This window comes from Vicugna pacos, chromosome 9, assembly GCF_048564905.1.
Source record: "Vicugna pacos chromosome 9, VicPac4, whole genome shotgun sequence".
In the NCBI taxonomy this organism is placed as follows: Eukaryota; Metazoa; Chordata; class Mammalia; order Artiodactyla; family Camelidae; genus Vicugna; species Vicugna pacos.
Genome location: NC_132995.1, coordinates 9,849,418 through 9,867,232, shown reverse-complemented (window position 1 = coordinate 9,867,232; position 17,815 = coordinate 9,849,418). Strand labels below are relative to the sequence as shown.

General features: G+C 54.7%; 1 protein-coding gene and 1 long non-coding RNA gene across 4 annotated transcripts in view; one reads left to right on the top strand and one right to left on the bottom strand.

The window, feature by feature from the left end:
* The window catches only part of LOC116282251 (uncharacterized), a 70,723-nt gene that overhangs the window by 5,510 nt on the left and 47,398 nt on the right, over positions 1 to 17,815 (top strand). The window lies entirely within an intron of this gene.
* KCNN4 (potassium calcium-activated channel subfamily N member 4) lies at positions 3,416 to 17,189 on the bottom strand. Of its 2 annotated transcripts, none has more exons than XM_072966942.1 (9): positions 17,066 to 17,189; positions 12,085 to 12,180; positions 10,471 to 10,901; positions 8,760 to 8,895; positions 6,306 to 6,416; positions 6,070 to 6,188; positions 5,644 to 5,713; positions 4,241 to 4,408; positions 3,416 to 3,808 (listed from the first exon to the last, which is right to left on the bottom strand). In XM_072966942.1, exons 2-8 carry the CDS (start codon positions 12,148 to 12,150, stop codon positions 4,244 to 4,246), a joined length of 1,098 nt encoding a protein of 365 aa, XP_072823043.1. In that variant the 5' UTR covers positions 12,151 to 12,180; positions 17,066 to 17,189; the 3' UTR covers positions 3,416 to 3,808; positions 4,241 to 4,243. The 2 variants fall into 2 exon arrangements, with proteins under 2 accessions (XP_072823043.1, XP_072823042.1); XM_072966941.1 differs by lacking the exon at positions 17,066 to 17,189 and adding an exon at positions 15,056 to 15,653.

The following is a 17,815-nucleotide window of genomic DNA, read 5'->3' as shown; positions in this document are numbered from 1 at the left end:
CCAGGGGAACCGACCATGTGATTAGAGGGTTGAGACTCCTAGTCCTACACCTCCGCCTCCAGGGAGGGCAGAGGGGTTGGAGGGCAAATCAAGGGCCAATGGTCAATGATATAATCAATCATGACTATATAATGGAGCCTCCATAAAAAACTCAAAAGCATGGGGTTTGGAGAGCTTTCAGGTTGGTTGAACGTGTGATTTGGAGAGAGAGGTACCTGGAGAGGGTATGAAAGTTCCCTGCCCCTTCCCTGTACCTTACCCTAGGCATCTCTTCCCTGAAGTAGTTCCTGAGTTACTTCTTTTCATAATAAACCAATAATCTAGTAAGTAAATAGTGTCTCTTGGTTCTGTGAGCCACTCATCAAACCCAAGTAAGGAGTTGCTGAAACCTCTGATCTGTAGTCAGTTGGTCAGAAGCACAGGTGACAGCCTGGACTTGCAATTGGCATCTGAAGCGGGGAGGGCTGGGGGAGTCTTGTAAGACCAAGCCCTTAACCCATGGATTCTGATGCTGTCTCCAGGCAGTGTCAGGGTTAAGTTGAATTGTGGTGTCTGAGAATTGCTTGGTGTGGGGAAAAACGTCACACACTGGAATTGGGTGCAGAATTCTGAGCAGCCAGGACAGGGAGGCTGGAGGAGGGCTGGGGCCAGAGCCTAGAGAGCCCCTGCTCTGCTACCCCCCACCCCCAGCCACAGGTGAGGCCTGTGGGTGTATTCACACTATCCCGTAGTGAAAACAAATGCATACCTGGCTGGTCCCAAGAAGCAGGTACCAGGTGTGCAGCACGATTCTTTCAAAGTTGGGCAGAAGGAGTCAAGATGGGAGGGACGTGAGGGTTTTCGGGACTGGAAACGTCAAGCTGGAGCTGCGTGGTGGCTACTTGGGTGAATGCATTTGTAAAAATCAACTAAGCCTACACTTAAAATTTGTGTACTTTATATAAAATCAGTCTCTGTCAAAGAGAAAGTGACTTAAGCCTAGGAGCTAGACTTTGACAGAAGGGCAGGTGGGAGCCATGGAAAGGTTTTGAGCAAGAGAAGGGCCCAGTCGTGTCTGGGGCCATGTAGTGGGGGAGAGGGGGTTGTACGTGTGGGAGAGGCCCTGCCCTGAGCCTGGGCTTCTGACTGCCTCTCTAAGCCTGGTAAGCCCCAGGCCTCTCTGGACCCACTTTTCTCCACCCAATTCTCTTCTGGGAGAGGAGGCAAGACAGAAGGAGGAGAGAGAAATGGCCAAAATCACTGTGAGACAGAGTCCCTCAAGGACAGAGCCCTCCGACTCATGCCTACAGCCCCCACCCCTGGTGCAGGGCCTTCAAGAAGTGCCAGTTGTTTGAGGAGATAGCAAAGGTTGAGGGGTGGGGATCAGGACCCATGCCCCACAGTGGATAATGGGGGCAGGGAGGTGAATCTGGATCCGAGATAATTCAGAACAGGAGCTCGCTTGTGTGTGCCCTTAGTCACTTAGGCAAAGCCCCCTCTAACCAGTTCCCATCTCAGTGAAACTAACGTGGCAGGTGATGAGCTTCTGGCCATCCCAGGTGGTCAGCGTGTTCATTCATTGCTATTCACCGAGGCTCTGCATACGCCAGGCCCTTGACATTGAAGACATGATAAAGAACAAAAATGAAAATCTTGGATGTAATGATCTCCGAGTGTCTGAATGGGCAGCTGGCTAAGTGCTGGGGCACTCCAGATCCAGGCTGCCGGGATCAGATCCCAGCTCCCCCGGCTCTTTCTTGTGGCTTTGGGCAGGTTTCTTAATTTCTGTGTCTCAGTTTCTTCTTCTGTCAAATGGGACCAGTAATACCCACCTAACCTCCTTTTGCAGAGGTTCTGTGAGATCATTTATATAAAGGACTTAACATGGGGCTTGGTGCAGTAAATATTCTTGTGATAGAGGCAGGTTCATGGGGCTCTGGGAGCTTCAGAGAGGGCCTCCTGGAGGAGGGGATGTCTAAGCTAAGATCCAAAGGAGAAGTAGGAAGGAGTTTACCAGCTGAAGCAGAGTAGACTAGGAAGGGAATGAGTCTGCAGGGGATCTGGCAACACTGAAGAGGCCTTACTGCAGGGGGAGGGTGTTGGAAATATCTTTGGAGGGCCCGTCTAGTTCCCGTTGACTCTCCTCCCCACATAGGCTGGCAGCCAGAGGAAGGGCAATCAGTGGGAGTGGGTGGCATAGGCCCCAGTTTAGCTCTGGGGGCTGAGGGGCGAGGCTGGCTGTGGACCTGCAGGGAAATCCAAAGATAGCTCAGCAGAGGATGACTGGCAGCCTGGGCTTCCCCACATATCAGAGGAAGTGAGGATGAATCAGCCTCTCAAAATGGAACAAAGTGGCGGTGGGAAGGGAGACCTAGGTCTGGGGTCCAAGGCCACTCTGCCTGTGACTCACCTCAAGTAGGGCAGAGAAGTCAGGCTCAGGAGCAGAACGAGATGGGTGTGAATCTGGGCCCTGCAGCCCAGATTCTCTGTCTCTGTCTCTCTTTTCTTTTTAATTATTTTAATTTTTCTTACTTTTTTCTGGCCCTACTCCTCTTGAAACCTCAGTTCCTGTGTCTGTACAGTGGGATGGAGTGGGGCAGGGAGTGGGGGTGGTGATTTATAAAAAGAGAGCGCAGAGCTGGGCATACAATAGACCTCCCCTTTTCCTGTCTGAGTCCCGGCAGATACGAAAGGAGTATGTGGGTTGGTCTGGGGTTCCTGTTAAGTCTCCTGATGGGTGAGTTGTCATCTAGGTTCTGGTGGATATGAGTAGAGGGAAAAAGGCAGCAGAGAAAAGAAAAAGGGCCTCCATGCATTCCTTGTGTCTGAAAATCAATAGCATAATAAAAACAATTAAGTATCTCACTTCGATTTGCTTCTTACTAAATGCCTGACCTCCCCGCTGCCCCGCTGTGCCACTCCTGGTTTTAATCTTCACAGCAGTCCCATGGGGAGGTTGGCTTCATCTTACAAGTGAGGCAAAATGTTCAGAGAGGTGAAGCCACTTGCCCAAAGTCATACAGCCAGTGGATGGCAGAGCCAGGATTTGGACTGTGATCTGTCTAAATTGGAAGCCCTTGCTCTTAACCTCAGATCTGGGCAAGGCAGGGGGCCGGTGTTGAGGACTCACTAGCCTACAGACCTGGGAGGGCACTTCTGGAGGCCTCTGTTCTATAGATGAGGAAACAGGTTAAGAGAGGGCAAGGGCCTTTCAGTGGCCGACCTACTTGTTTGGAGTGTGGTTATGTTTAGAAAGAAACAGTAACTTCTGACTTTTACATTTATTACAAATAATGCACCCTCCACCCCCCAGTCCACCTTATCCAGACAGGTAATTATCTGCTGCTCTGGAAAAATGGTGTCCTCCTCGCTCTCCCACCAGGGAACGCTGCCTCCCACCTCATCCCAGCCTCAGGCCTGGTTCCTTTGGCTCTGCCGGCCAGCGGGTGACTGGGGCAGCCCAGGATCCTGGACACCCCAACTCCCCTCCTCCTCTGGGACCCAGGAGTCCCAGCTCCCAGGCAACTCCACGTCTCACTGAAAGCAGGTGGTCGTCTGTAGCAGCAGAGTGAGGGTGTTTTTGTCGAGGGTATTGGGGTAGGGGTGACCATTTTCCCATTTGGGGCCTCGGTGGGGGTTGGGCCATGGCCTCCCTCCTTCAGCCAGTGTCCCCTCCGGCAGCCAGCAGCAAGTCAGCCCACCCCAAGGTGGGGCCCCCTTAGATCCTCACACTTGAGGTGCTTTCTGCCTGGGGCTGCGTCAGGAGTAGCAGGGAAAATGTCCTTGACCTCAGTCCTGGAGAAAGTAGTCTGGTTCTTCCTCCGTGGGTCTGGGGAGACACAGAGAAATGGCTAGACAGGCAGGCCAGACACCAGAGGGAGGGCCAGAGCAGGGGCACTGAAGTAGAGACAGACAGGAACCAGTGGGTGGAGGAGGAGGGTGGGTGGACTTGATACCGAGAGACAAGGGTGTGGATGGGCACTTGGGCAGAGCCAGAGAACATGTCCAGGGACAGGCAGAGACAGAGACCAAGCAAAGAGAGAGGGAGAGGGTTCTGATCGTCAGCGGAGGGCAGAAGGAATGTCTGCTGCTTTTGCTGCCAGTTCAGCCCGGAACTTGGAGTCCTTTCCTCCAGACAGAGCCAGAGCAGAAGAGAAAGAGTGGCTGGATCCCCATCTCCCACGCCCTTAGCCACGTGAGGTGCCAGCCACAGGCATCCTTCCTCCAGGATGCTCTCCTGCCCAAGTCCCAGCCCCCTCACCAGCTACGTGGCCTCCTGGCTTGGTTCTGGAAGCTGCCGGGGCCCCAGGGCCGCACTAAGCAGCTCGGTCAGGGTGTCCAGCCTCCCTGCCAGCGCGTCAATCCGCTTCTCCAGGGCCTGGTGTGAGCTGCTCAGACCCAGCTGCAGGTCACACAGGATCATGTGCATCTGGGCAGGGAGAGGTCGGAGGGATCAGGGGGCTGGGGAAGGTGCCCTCCCGCCCTGTGGGGTGAGGCAGCAGAACCATCATTGACTAAACCCTTACAGGCTCTTGGGGATTATGCCCAATAAAAGCAGTTACCATTCCTGCCACATCCCAGCCACCTGGCCCAGTGCTTCTCATATATAGTTTAAAATCCTCCTAAAAGTGAGGGGAACGAGAATCTTGTTTCCATTTTTAACAGCTGAGGAAACAGGCCTGGAGCTGTTAAAGGACACGCCCAAGGCAGCACCTAGAATAGGGAGGCCCTGGGACGTAGTAGGTGCTCACTTAAATCTTTGTAGCCTTGATGACCGCCTGGCTTCACAATCCACACAATCCGTGTCCCCTGCCTTCTCAAACTAGGATTCCCAGCTTCATCCTTGAGGGTGTGAGAGCTTTCTGTGAGAACTCTTAACTTCCGTGTTTTGGGCCAGATGGATAGCCTTGGAAATCAGGACCTGCCAATTCCGGCACATCTAGGCCACCACTGCCTCACGGAGGCCTGCCGTGCAGTTCAGGGGCCGGCATCTGGGGCTGTGTTTACCATGGCACAGGTGCCAGGGGCCACTGTTTGAATTGTCGCGGACTAGTGAGAAAAAAACAAAGGCTACCGGATTAGCAAGAGGTTCAGTGAGCCAAGCTGTGGGCCACAGGGCAGGGTGCTGACATCACCACCTCCTCCTGGCACTTCAGAGTCAAGTGGTCCCAGCAGGGAGGGCCAGCTGAGTCACATCTTGGCCAGGCAAGGGTGCCCAGGATAGGAGCACCCAGGGCCTGGGGCCCCGTCTTCACAGTAGCAGCACAGATTGAGTTTTCCCGAAACAGTGTCACCCTTTTGTGTGTCGGGGCTTTTAATTTGCATTTTATTGCTCTGCCCTTTATGTTTGAACTTGGTTTGTCAATTTGCTTTGGTTTTATTGTTGTACAAGAGTTGTAGTTGAAGGGAATTTTTGTATCCGTCTAGTGCAAATAATTTAACATCAAACAGTGGAGTTCTTTGTACAAATTCTTTTAAGTTTGGAGGAAGCTGCATCTTACAGGAGGAACTCTGTTGCATCATTCACTCACTCATTCACTTATTCATTCAACCACAAACCTTTATTGCCTGTGTGTGCCAGTGGTCCCTATTCTCAGGCCAGATTTCCTTACCAGCTGCCCCCAACCTCCCTCTTCCAGACCCCCATTCAGGGGATCCTGGTACCTTGGAGATGTCCACCATGGCATTCACTTGTTCCCGGAGCTTTCTGTGTTTCAGCCGCACCTGGCGGAACCTGTAGGACAAGGAAATGGGGGATCAGAAGTGGCCCTAGCTCAGGGGTGAAGTGAGGGGAGGAGAGACCCACGGAGAAAAGTTCAAAGAGGAAAAGCCAGAGAACTGAAGGGATGGGAGATGGTGGCTGCACCTGTGAGCCTACCTCCCAGGTAGAGGCCCAGGCATCCAGTCCCCCAGGCCCTCTGAGACATGCAAACTGAACTGTCACAGACACACGGAGTCAGTGTGAGGTCCAGGTGGGCCCGCACGTGGGCATCCCAACCTGGCCACGCATTCCTGCTTGGACACACAAGCTGTGCAGAGAGGAGGAGACGCGGACACAGATGCACACGGCATGCACACAGAGGCCCTCACGTGTTGATGGCGGCCAGCAGCCTGCGCTGGTGCCTGCGGGCTGGTCTGGAGTCCTTCCTGCGCGTGTGTTTGTAGAACATCCAGGACTCTTGAAGCACCCGGGCGGCTGACTCCTTCATCTAGGGGTGGGCGGCACAGTGTTGATGGAGATGGACTCCTGGGACTCTGGGAAGACAGGGCGGGGGTGGGGCCTCCCGGGACTGAGGGAGGGGTGTGCCCTGGGCGCTGAGCCTCACCTCTTTGGCATACTGGATGTCCATCATGAAGTTGTGCACATGCTTCTCTGCCTTATTAAACTCCAGCTTCCGGGCCACCACGGCCACCAGCAGAGCCGTGCAGCAGACCCCCTGTGGGCACAGCAGAGCAGTAGGGCTCTGTGGGCAGCCATGTGCCACCAACTCTCTCCCCTTGAGCCCTCCCCACAGCCACAGACGCAGGCATGACCACCGCTAGTTGACAGAGAAGCATACAGGCCTGGAGAGAACCAGGGTCTCACAGCTCCGACAAGCAGAGCCAGGATCCTAAATTACATGTCTGGGGTCCAACTCCTGGGTGTGGCTTTTACACCATTAGACAGGCCTCTTTTGTTAAGAGTGTGATTGGAGATAGGAGAGAAGGGCTGGTTTTGAGTGAGGGGCCAAGGTCTGGCTCCTGTGGGACCCCTTCCTCCCCACAGCCTAGCCGGCCATCAGGTCACCAAGGGTGTCCCTCCCCCTCCTTCCCACTTCCTCAGCCTCTGCCCTGCTCTTGCTGTGTCCTCTCCCTCCTGGACATTCTCTAGCCTCCTCCTTATCCCACCCAAACCCCAGGGAGATCTAATACCCAATTATGACCCTGCCCCCCTCACATTAATCTTCTAGGCTCCAACTATCGCAGACTTCATAGAGCGGCTTTTAAGGCCTTCCAAGGTCTAGGCTGCTCTTCCTTCTCTGCCCAGCCTCCCTCCCAGGCAACTCAGCCTCAGCATCATTCTTTCTCACCTGCCTGAGCACCTTGGTCTGAACAGTCACTGTTTTCCCTTCCTTCTCCCAAGGCCTCTGATCCTTCAAGGCCCCATCAAATCCCATTGCTCTATAGCACCTGTTCACTCTCCCTGGAGTTGGAATCGGTCTTTGTAGCCTTCCTCCACCCTATGTGTTTCAGCTCTGGACCATCAGAACTGGTTTGTCATTTACCAGTTACCAACATTGGCTTGGGGACTGCCTCGGTTCCAAGTCCAGCTCTGTGCAAGTTATCTAATCTCGAGTTTCTTATTTGTAAAATGGGCACACCCTCACACTATTACTCCAAGGGTTCCATAAATTAACACCTGGAAAGTCGTCAGAGCAGGGACTGCACAGAGTCTGTGTCCAATAAAAGTTAGCCATTATTACTATTATTATTATTATTGTTACTGTTGTTATTTTGAAGCTGGGGAAGGTAGCCATTATTATTCCGTTGTTCCATGGAACCTCTGGGCCAGGAGTGGGCTGTGCGCTCTAGTGCAGGTCACTTTCTCTGTCTCTGTCTCAGTTTCTCCTTTTCAAATGAGACAGGAGGTCCCAGGCAGCCCTGAGGGTCCCTGACCCTTTGGGAGTGTTGTGCTGGCTGAGCCTCTGCCCCGCTTCCTAGTTGGAAAGACTCACCAGTTGGTGGGGAAGGGGAGTTGTCACATTTCCCTGCCACCCCATCCAGCACCTGTGGACCCAGGGCTGGAAGATTCAGCATGTCCTTCCTGGGACAACAACAGAACTGGGGGAGGGCAGCTTGAGTCCCTGAGGGTGAGGGGAGCCAGATCTCATGGGAACATGAAGGCCAAGGCATTGGGGGCTGGGTACTGGAGGGGGATAGAGGCTGGGTGGGGGGAACTGGAGGCCTGGGCCTCTGAAGGGAAGGGAGTGGTTGTCTAGATTTGGGAGGAGGCTTGAGTCTGGGGCTTGGGGAGCCTCTGCCTCATCCTTGAGGACCCAGGAGCTGGGGTAGGGATAGTTGGATGCTTGGAACCAGTTACGATAACAGTGTCAACCATCCCTACCCCCTGACCCATTTATGGGGCATTTCCTATGTGTTTTAGACCCTTTACATGGTTTAATTCATTTAATATTCTCAGGAAGCCCATGAGGAGGACAGTGGTATCAGCAGCCCTGGTTTTATAGATGAGGAAGCTGAGGCCCAGAAAGGTTATATGGCTGACTCCCAGCTAGGAAGTGGCAGGAGCAGGATTCGGACCCAGGCAGCCTGCACGCACAGGCTGCTCTTGATGATTGGACTCAGTCGCCCTAATGGAGGCTGGGAGACTGGGTTCCTAGGTGTTGGAGGAGCCTAGAGCTAAGAAACCAGGTTCTTGAGTGATTGAGAGGGCAAGTGGCGGGGGAGACAAGACACCCACGCCTTAATGGAGCTCTGCACTGGATTCCTGGATCCTGGGAGGAAACAGGGCTGGGAAGTCAGGGGCCTTTGTTCCTGAGGAGGATGACGGCTGGGGTCCTAGGTTCTGGAGAGAGCAAGGACTTTGGGGATGGATTCTTGGGTTTTCAAGGGAAACAGGGCTGGCTGGTGTCTGTGTCCTGGACTGGGAACGGGACTGTAGGGACAGACACCCAAGTTTCTCAAGGATGTCCCTGATTGCCTTTGTTGGCTCCATGGTTTCCTGGGGCCCAGGGTATGAGCAGTTTGGGATAAGGGTAGGGTCCCTGAACAGGTAAACTCACCATGACCCCAGTGCAGAGGCAGACAATCTTGCCCCAAATGGTACCCGGCACCACGTCCCCATAGCCGATGGTCAGGAATGTGATGGGGATGAGCCACAGTGTGTCTGAAAGGTGTCCGGTGGCATTAACAGTCTGCCTGTGGGGAAGGGGTGGGGGTTAGTTCACAGCCGCCCCAGGGGTTTCTGTGATGTTTGATACCGTTTTTATTAACATGTACCCACTGTCCCAAGAAGCATTCAGAGAAAAAGCCAGTAAGAACTGGGCTTTGGCGCCTGGCTTTCTCTTTGCTGTGAGATTTGAACCTGGATCCGGCCAATTCCTAAGCCTGTTTGGTTTTAGCTAGGCTACCAGGGCCGCCAGGCATGTGGTTGAGGGGGTTTAGAGGGGGCCACTTGTCAGACTGGCAGAAGGCTACATGACCCCGAGGAAAGGGCACCTTTTTCTAACTTCTCACAAACTCCCAGGTCCCTGATACGGCCTGGAGACGTCCCTATCAGGACTAGAAAGGTGGGACTCTAAAAAGGCTTGGCAGGACTCTACCCTCTTTCCCCCTCATTTCATAGAAAGGGACATTTTAGGCAGTCATGGAAGGGATTGAAAATCAGGGTTTGTCTAACTCTGACCCACAGTTAGACCAAAGCAGGGAAAGCGTCATTCATCAGCGCCCCAGATACTCAGACCCACTGAATTAGTGTCTGGAGGTGGAGTTGAATCTTCACTAAGCCCCACCCGCCTCATCCCAAAGTACATTCCAGTTTGAGGACTTCTGTCTTGGGATTTAGCAATTTGACTTCCTCCCCATCCTCCCATTTTTCAGCTGAGAGAATTAGCAGGAGGATCACTTACAGATCCTGACTGATTTCCCCACTGAGAGAACCGAGATCTGTAAGACGAATGAGTTTAAAAGCTTGAAAGATTAGAATTGCCAGGGAGATTTTAAAGATGGTGGAATTTGACACCCATTTTACAGAGGCTCAGAGAGAAGAGATCTAAGGGCAGATCTTCTCATTCACCACCTCCCCTCAAAAATCCTTTACCAAATGTACTAGAGTAGAAGTTCTCAGACTTGAGACAGCATCAGAATCAACTGTTAAAACAGATTGCTGGGCCCCTCCCACCAAGAGTCTTGGATTCCATAGATCTGGATGGGGTCCTGGGAATTTGGATATGCAACCAGTTCCCAAGTGATGCTGCTGGTCCTGGAACTACACTTTGAGAACCACTGGCCAAGACTACCCCCGATTTCTTTACCTGTAAGATAAATGGAGGCCCTCAAAAGGTACAGGCCCAGCACCAGGTCAAAGTCTAGCAGGCAGCCTGGAATTCCATACCATTTCCCTGCAGGGCAGTCCCTTCCAGAGCAGCCCCCGGGTCACCCGGAGTGCCTACGGTGCATCTGTGCTAATTCAGAAAAGGTGTCCGGTTCTTCAGTGCAGATGCAGCCCTTGGCCAGGCCCCAGCGCCTAGCTTTGGAGACTGAACGGATGCCTGGAAACCTAAGGTAGGAGAGGTTTGAAAGCAGGAAGGACAGGGCTTCCTGGGGTCTGTGTGTGTCTGGGGAGACTGGAGGCTGCAGGTGGAGGAAAGGGTCTGGGGCTGGCCTGTGGTGTCCTCCCACCCCAGTGGGTGAGAGTATGGACAGATAGCTTTCCCCAAGTGGCTCCTCCAGATGCTCCAGGTACCCTCACTCCACACCCTCCAGCACCCTCACCTCTCGGCCACCGACAGCACCCAGGCGGTGGTGAGCCAGAGGCCAAGCGTGAGGCAGAGCAGTAGGCGGCCGGGGTGCGTGTTCATGTACAGCTTGGCCACGAACCAGTGGCGGAAGCGGACCTGGTTGAGCGCGCCGATGCTGCGGTAGGAGGCGTTGAGCAGGACGCCGCTGCGCAGGAGCACGGCGCGGGGCACGAGGTAGAGGCGCAGCAGCATGACCAGTGACAGCACTGCCTCCCCCTGGCCCAGGAAGCCCGGCCAGGACTGCGTGACCGCTGTCTGCTGGGACCTGGAACGCAGCGTGCACGGCGGGCCACTCCCAGGCACTGGGTGCAGCCCGCATACCACCAGCTCCAGCACGATCTGCGCCACCTGCCGCCCGGTCAGCGCCACACGCCAGTCGCGGAGCCCGTTGTCCGTCATGAACAACTGCGGGGAGGGGGCGGACGGAGAGGAGAGGGGGTCACACGAAGGTCAGGTGCTCGCTCCCCAGCCTGCGCTGGAAGATAAGGGGGGTGTGCCTGCTGGGCCCGAGAGGGGATAGCGCAAGGCCAGGGCATGGGGCTGGGGAGGGGGGGGAAGGAGCAGGGCAGGACCGAAGGAAGACATCTCTCCACCTTCTGCCCTGTCCTAGGTTTAGCCCACTTCCAGAACTTACAGGAACACTTACTGAGTGCCTACGGTGTGCCAACATTGTTCTATATACCGAGGCTGTGGGCGAACAGAACAGAAACCCTGCCTCCCTGGAGCTTACGTTCCACATCCATGGAGCCATGTCCTGCTCCTTTTTGGGGGGACACTATAGTAACTGCAGTCATCCCAGTAGCAAAAACAATAGTTAGCATGTATGGGGCACTTTGGAGGTACTAGGCATTGCTCCATCCCTTTTATGGGTTGTGACTCTGCACACAAGTCAGTGAGGTTGAAAGTATCCTTATCCCCATTTTATAGATGTGGAAACTGAGGTCCAGGGCTCAAATGACTGCTATTAATGATAATGTGTACTTCTTATTGAGCGCCACTTGTGTGCCAGGCACTGCAAGGGGCACTATCTCACATTGCCAATAACCCGCATTTTATACCCAAAGGTATGGGGGAAAGAAGGGCAGGCAATGTGATTGGGGATGTGGGGGATGGGATGAGAGGGGAAAGGGTGGAGAGCTGAGTGTCCAGTGAGGCATGAGATAGGAGGCAGGGTATGGGTGGGAAGGGCTCCTGGGTTTGGGGGTGGGTTATTGGGAGCTCAGGTGTAGGGAAGGACCTGTGGGCACACAACTAGGATCTTGGGTTGCTTGGGACTGGAATAGGTGAGGACTCAAGGATGCAGGATGAAGATCTGGGAGGCTGCGCCCTGCCTGGGGGCAGGAACTCTCAGCATCTACAGGTGTGCAAGGTGAGACCAAGGGCAGCAGGTGGAGAAACATCAGAGCTGCTCCAGGTGGCTCTGTCTGTCTGTCAGTGGTTCATCCCCTCCGGGTGGATGAGGGTGTGGATGTATTGCAGGGTGGAGGAAGCACATTACTCAGCCCAGGAGGTGGAAAGTGTGAGCCAACAGGGTGTGGTGGGGGCAGGGGGGAGCAAGGAAGGGACTCAGGGGCTGGGCCTGCCCTACCTGGACCTCTTTGGCGTGAAAGGCCACAATAAGGCATAGGAGCAACAACGTGGAAATGCTGATCATACATTTAACCAGGAACAAGTAGACCACCCACTGTCGGGAGGGAGAGAAAAAGGGGTGAGATCCTAGGTCAGTTCCCTCTACCTGCCTCCCAAACCCACATCCCTTCTCAATCCCCAATTTCCTAGTTTCTTAATCCCCAACCCAGTTCCTCCAGATGTCTCAGGTCTGGGGACGTCTCAAAACCATCATCTGGTCCTCAAGGAGAGCACCCTCTTCTTTCCCAATGGGACAGCCCTAGCCTAGATGCCAGTGTCCACCCTCCTCCTCAGCTCTTCTAGGACCACACGCCTGAGGAAAGACCTTGAAACGCACATTTCTTCTTAAATCCCCATACCCTTCCCCGTCAAAAGTAATTCCTCAGGTGTGTGTGTGTGTGTGTGTGTGTGTGTGTGTGTGTGTGGAGGGGTGTCTAGAAACAGACATTTAGTCTCTAAAGAGCACCCCTTCCCTTCCCACTCAACTGGTTTCTGCCCTAGAGAGCAACTTCAAGTCCCCCTGAATCCCCCCCACCCAATCCCTGAGGAGCTTAGAAACTTATCACTCAATCCCCGAGGAATGAGTGACACCCTCCACTGCCCTCATCCAGGGAGCTGGGTACCTGAGACCTGAGCCCCAGCTCTGAGAAGGGCCCCCCAGTCCTGCCCTGTGCATCTCCTCTCCACCTGCCCCCCCAACCCACCTCCTGCCCTGCCTCTTGGCTCTAAGCCCAGGACAGATCTGGCTGGAAGCACATGGCCTCCAGAAACCACGGGAAGTTTTTTTTCCCTCTCTTTGTGTAACAGTAACTTAGAGGAATCTAGAATTCTTGAGCGAAAGATTTAGAGGGGACTGGGGCTGCTGGATTCCCTAGGAGGTGTTGTGGGGGGGGGGTCCCTGCCTGGGAGGTGGTGTGGGGAGAAAGGGGCCACCTAGGCTCCCACACAGAGTTCAGCACCTGTTTCTCCTAAAACGCTGCCAGCTCCCCTCGCCTGGCCAGCCTCTGCAGAGGAAGAGGGCCAGTTTCCTGCCCCAGGGAGCCTACCCCCCCCTCCCTGAACAATGGTCCTCTTGTCCTTAGCCCTCCCCCACCCTTTCATCCTTCCATGGCTCCCCAGTTACCTGTCTTCTTTGTTTTGTCCCAGACAACACCTCACTAGACACAACCCCCTCCCCACTCCCCAATCCACTTCTCTGGTGGTCCTATCTCCTTTCCAGTTCCTCTTGCCCCAGATCCTAGACCCCTTTCTCTGTGGCTGTACCACTCTGTCTCTCACTGCATCTTTGTCTTAGTCTCTCTGTCTTTGTCTCTCTGTGTATCTCTGTCTCTCTCAGTCTCTGCCTCTGTCCCTCTCTCCATCCTTCCCTTTTCCCCAACCCCTGCTGATATCCCCATCATGTTCCCCTGCATCCGTGGGATTTGGCACCTGTCTCTGCCCCTGTCCCTCCCCTCTGGTGAGCAGGTGCCTAGATCTCAGCAAAATGAGCCATTAGATTGCGATGAAGGTGGAGAGAGGACATGGATGTTGTCAAGGCTGTCACAGAAAGGGGGCTGAGGAAGCATGTATTTCAACCCTTACCCCCAGTTTCCAGTTGGGGAAACTGAGGCTCAGAGAGCTGCAGCAGATTTCAGAGTCCCACTGCTGGACAGAGGCAGCAGCCTGGCAGGTGGTGGAGGGAAGGCAGCCATGGGAGGTGAGAGAGCCAGGGGACAGGGTGGTGAAAGAAAGACCACCCCACCCCCCATCCTTCCCATCAGCCAAAGCTCCTCTGTCCTCACCTCCCCTGCTGGCGGGGCACTGAAGCATGGGAGCGGTGGGTCGGCCCAGCCATGGGCTTCCTGTTGGCAAGGGCTTTAGCGGCCCCACCCCCTCAGTGCCCGCTGCCCTCGCCTGGCTACCCGGCCAGAGGAACCTAGCCTGCCCTGACCCTCCGTGTGGCTTCCGGTCACTTCCAAGCTGTCTGCCTGTCCCACCTGCAAATTTCAGCCTGAGTCCCCCAGGAATCCCCCAACTCAGTCCTCAAATCAGTGTGCCCCAACCAGCCCAATTCCTGGTCCCTTACCCCAGACAGATCCCCAACCCCTCCTTTCCTGTTGAGTAATTCTGTCCTGTCCTTAAGCCGCCAATTCTGACCTGGGTCCTTCATCTGCCCCCATCGCTGCCTGGACCGGGGCTGAAATGTGCTGGGAGCCTGCTCAAACCTGTCCCGGGGCCCCATCTGTTCTTTCCTTCCCCACTAACACTAGCCTCAAAGTCAGTCCCTCTTCCCCTATAAGATGCTCTAAGCCTCCTTCAAACTCAGGAGTCAGAACCCCCCCAGCCCCTCCTCCCCTGGGACCCAGGAGTCCAGGCTACTATAAACCTACCTCTCCCTTATTTCCTAGCCTGTAGATTCTGGGGAGGCTGAGCTGCTTAATGATAGAGAAAGGGGAGTGGGAGGTGGGGCTGGTTGTTTTCCGTTTCCCATCCCCACTCCAGCCAGTCCTTTGGTTTCTGCCCTTTGCTTTTGAGACACTGGGTAAACGTTAGAGTTTAGATAAGGACCAAGGAACTGCTGCCTACTGGAAGAACTTAATCTCTCTTCTCACCACCCCCTTCCCCGAACCTGGGGTTACTGCTCCACTAATCTGTTCTTGGGAATCTCCAGTATCTTATCAGCCAACCCTGGTCTGCAGGGGTCCTGGACCTCCAACTGTCTAATTGCAGTACCTTTAAGACTGACACTCTGTGACCCCTATTCCCTTCCTTTTGCAGAGAGGGCTGCAAACATTTACCTCCCTAGGTCCCAAGAGTCCAGCCCATAGCCTCCTCCACTCTCAGACCCAGGAGTCTTGGCCTCCAGCCCCTCCTCCCTCAGACCCCAGAATCCCAGTCCCCAGCTCCTCCTCCCTCAGACTCAGCAGTCTCGGGCCCCAGCCTCCACTCACCGAGCACCCCCCAAACCATAACATCTCCGCGTGCAGGACCATGAGTCCGATGCCGATTCCTGCCAGTGCCAGTGCCCAGCCGGCCAGCCGCTTCTCCTGCTCCAGCAGGCGTTTTCGCCGCCGCAGGGCCCCCAGGCCCGGCACCAGCTCCCCGCCCATGGCCCCCGGGGTCTTGGGGCTCAGCCAGCTTCCTGCCCAGAGTCCCGCACCTCGCAGCACGCAAAGGGCAGCCACTGTGGCTTGCAGGTCCCCGGCCTGCACTGCTCTCTTGCTCTGAGGCACAGCAAAGCCTGTGCCCTCTGGGGGGGTGGTGACTGCTGGGCAGGGCGGGGAGGTGCTGGGGAGGCCCCTGGGCAGAACGGAGGCTCCCCAACCCTCCCTCTCAGACTAAGGAGGGGCTGGGGTGTGTCTTGGGGCCGAGCAAGGAAGAGGCGTGCGTTCACGTGGATGAAGACACACACTGACACACAATGGGCTTTGTCACACACAACCGTCTGCAGCGTGTAATACACACCTACACTCAGGCCACACCCAGACACCACGCGACACTGGGTGATACACCCTCACACACAGCATGGCCGGAGACAGAACCTAACACCCATGAGCACACAACACAACCTACACTGGGTGACTCACAACTCCCAGCAAGCTCTGAAACCCACAGCCACACCCAGACACCGCACACATGGTGTGACACACGCCAGCACTTGCCGAGGCAGTCAGCGCCCCGTGGCACACATGGCCACCCAAATACTGTCCACACACAGGCACACACGTTGCAATCAAAGTTGGCACACAAATGGCCACACTGAGACGCCACACAGGGTGATGCCGATTCATAGCTACACAGAAACAACAGATACCAAGTGTTCCACAAACACACAATCTGTATTGACCTAGCAGTATCCAGATGCCACATGCAACATATCTTTGTGAACAGGGCACTCATAGCACCCAGACGTCACACTCCCGTGGAATGATAACCAACAGGTGCAAGCATACAATTAAGGACACACCCCTGGCAGCCTCCAATCACTCAGCATGTAGAGGAACACACACACATACTTCATGGCACACGGTGACTCCAGCACATGTGTTCATAGAATGATTCACAACACACATGGATTCACCTGGACACACCATATACCCAGCACACAACACCATTCAAATATACAGTCAGAGAGCAGGATGCATGCAGGGACCTACAGGCTTAGTGACACACAGAAACCCCAGTAGCACATGCCCCATGTAAGACATTCTGATCTACTTCGATGCATCACGTGGCACAACCCAGAATGGTGCCCCACGGGGCCAGGCACAAACTACACGGACCCCGATGCCCAAGAGCAATGTGCACAGAGTAAATCAGGCACCGTCGCCTCAGACTGACAACACATACCGCACCTACACACGGCCTGGGACACCACACACTCCGACATGGGTGGCCACACAAACACAACATATACAGAGTAATATGCAAAGACAAAATGACGCAAAACACATTGATACAGTCTTGCCAGCACAGCCTTTCACAAACACCATGTGTCACATGAAACAGCAGATGTGACCCAGTGACACAGCCGACACAGACTTGCATCAGCACCACACATTGCATCAGGAGACACCCTCTGGTACAGTGAGATCCATAGCCATGCAAACACAACACTCCAAGTGTGGGTACTCGGGCTGTGTTCTTGGCAGGGAAAGGAGCAGCCCCTGACACGGACAGGTACCTCAAAGGAGACACAGGTCACATCCCTGAGTGATACACAGCTTTACACACACGATGCCCATAAAGAGACACAACACACACTGACAGGCAGGAAAACAAATACTATGCAGAGTGATGCCTGGTGACTCCCAGAAGTCACAGCAACGCAGCATGTGACCACATGCAGCAGCGCAGAAGTCATGTGTGGACCCGTACACACCATACACCTGGACACAGATCAAAACCGTCTTACAGCAATGCACAGGGACTCACTGGCACAGTGACACAAAACTACTCGCATGGTGTCACCGGTGACCCTCTGGACACCACTCTTGGGGGAACACACAGATGTAACTCCTCGCCGCTCCCGTGTCATATGTCATGCAAGAACGTGGACCCGCCAGCCACAGCGCAATGAGACACACAGAGGCAAGCCTGGCGTCACACCAACGCAACCCACACAGACACACCCAGAGACACCAAACCGCACACATAGACCCGCCCAGTGACAAAAACACAACCTATGCTGGGGCCCCGCCCCATGGCGCAAATGTGATTCCCACTCGGGGTGAGATGCGGTGGTGGGAGAGTGATGGAGACACTCCTGGACGTCGCTCGCATATCTGCTGGAGAAGATGCCGCCCATCTGTCTCTCCCTCTCTCTGTGCCTCTCTCCTTCCTCTCACCTTCTCGGGGCCTCACCCCAGTCTTTCCTGCTCTGGAAGCCTCTGGGTTCATCTTTGTCTCTGACCCTGTCTGTCTTCCTCTCCTTTATGCCTTTGTCTCCCTCGGTCTGTTCTGGCTCTGTCTCTAAGTATCTCTCTGTCTGTTTGTCTGTGTCCGTTTCTCTCTCTGGCTCTGCCTCTCTTTGTGCCTCTCTGGCTCTCAGCAACTCTTGTCTCTATCTCTGCTTTTCTATTTCATTCTCCCTCCTTGGCACTGACTCTGCCCCCTTGTCCCTCTCTGTGTTCCTCCTTCTCTGTCTCTGTGCTGCCGTCTCTGTCTCTCGCTCTCTGATTCTGTCTCCATCTCTGTGCTCTCTTTTCTGT

Bases quoted from the DNA above. Each gene is read 5' to 3' on its own strand.
- KCNN4 (XM_072966941.1), bottom strand. From the start codon at position 15,214: ATGGGCGGGGAGCTGGTGCCGGGCCTGGGGGCCCTGCGGCGGCGAAAA. The intron at 8,896-10,470 runs GTGAGGGTGCTG...CCTTCCCCACAG, and splicing joins GTGCTGTCGGTGGCCGAGAG to GCAGACTGTTAATGCCACCG. The intron at 5,714-6,069 runs GTGAGGGCCTCT...CTTGTCCTACAG, and splicing joins CTGCTGGCCGCCATCAACAC to GTTCCGCCAGGTGCGGCTGA.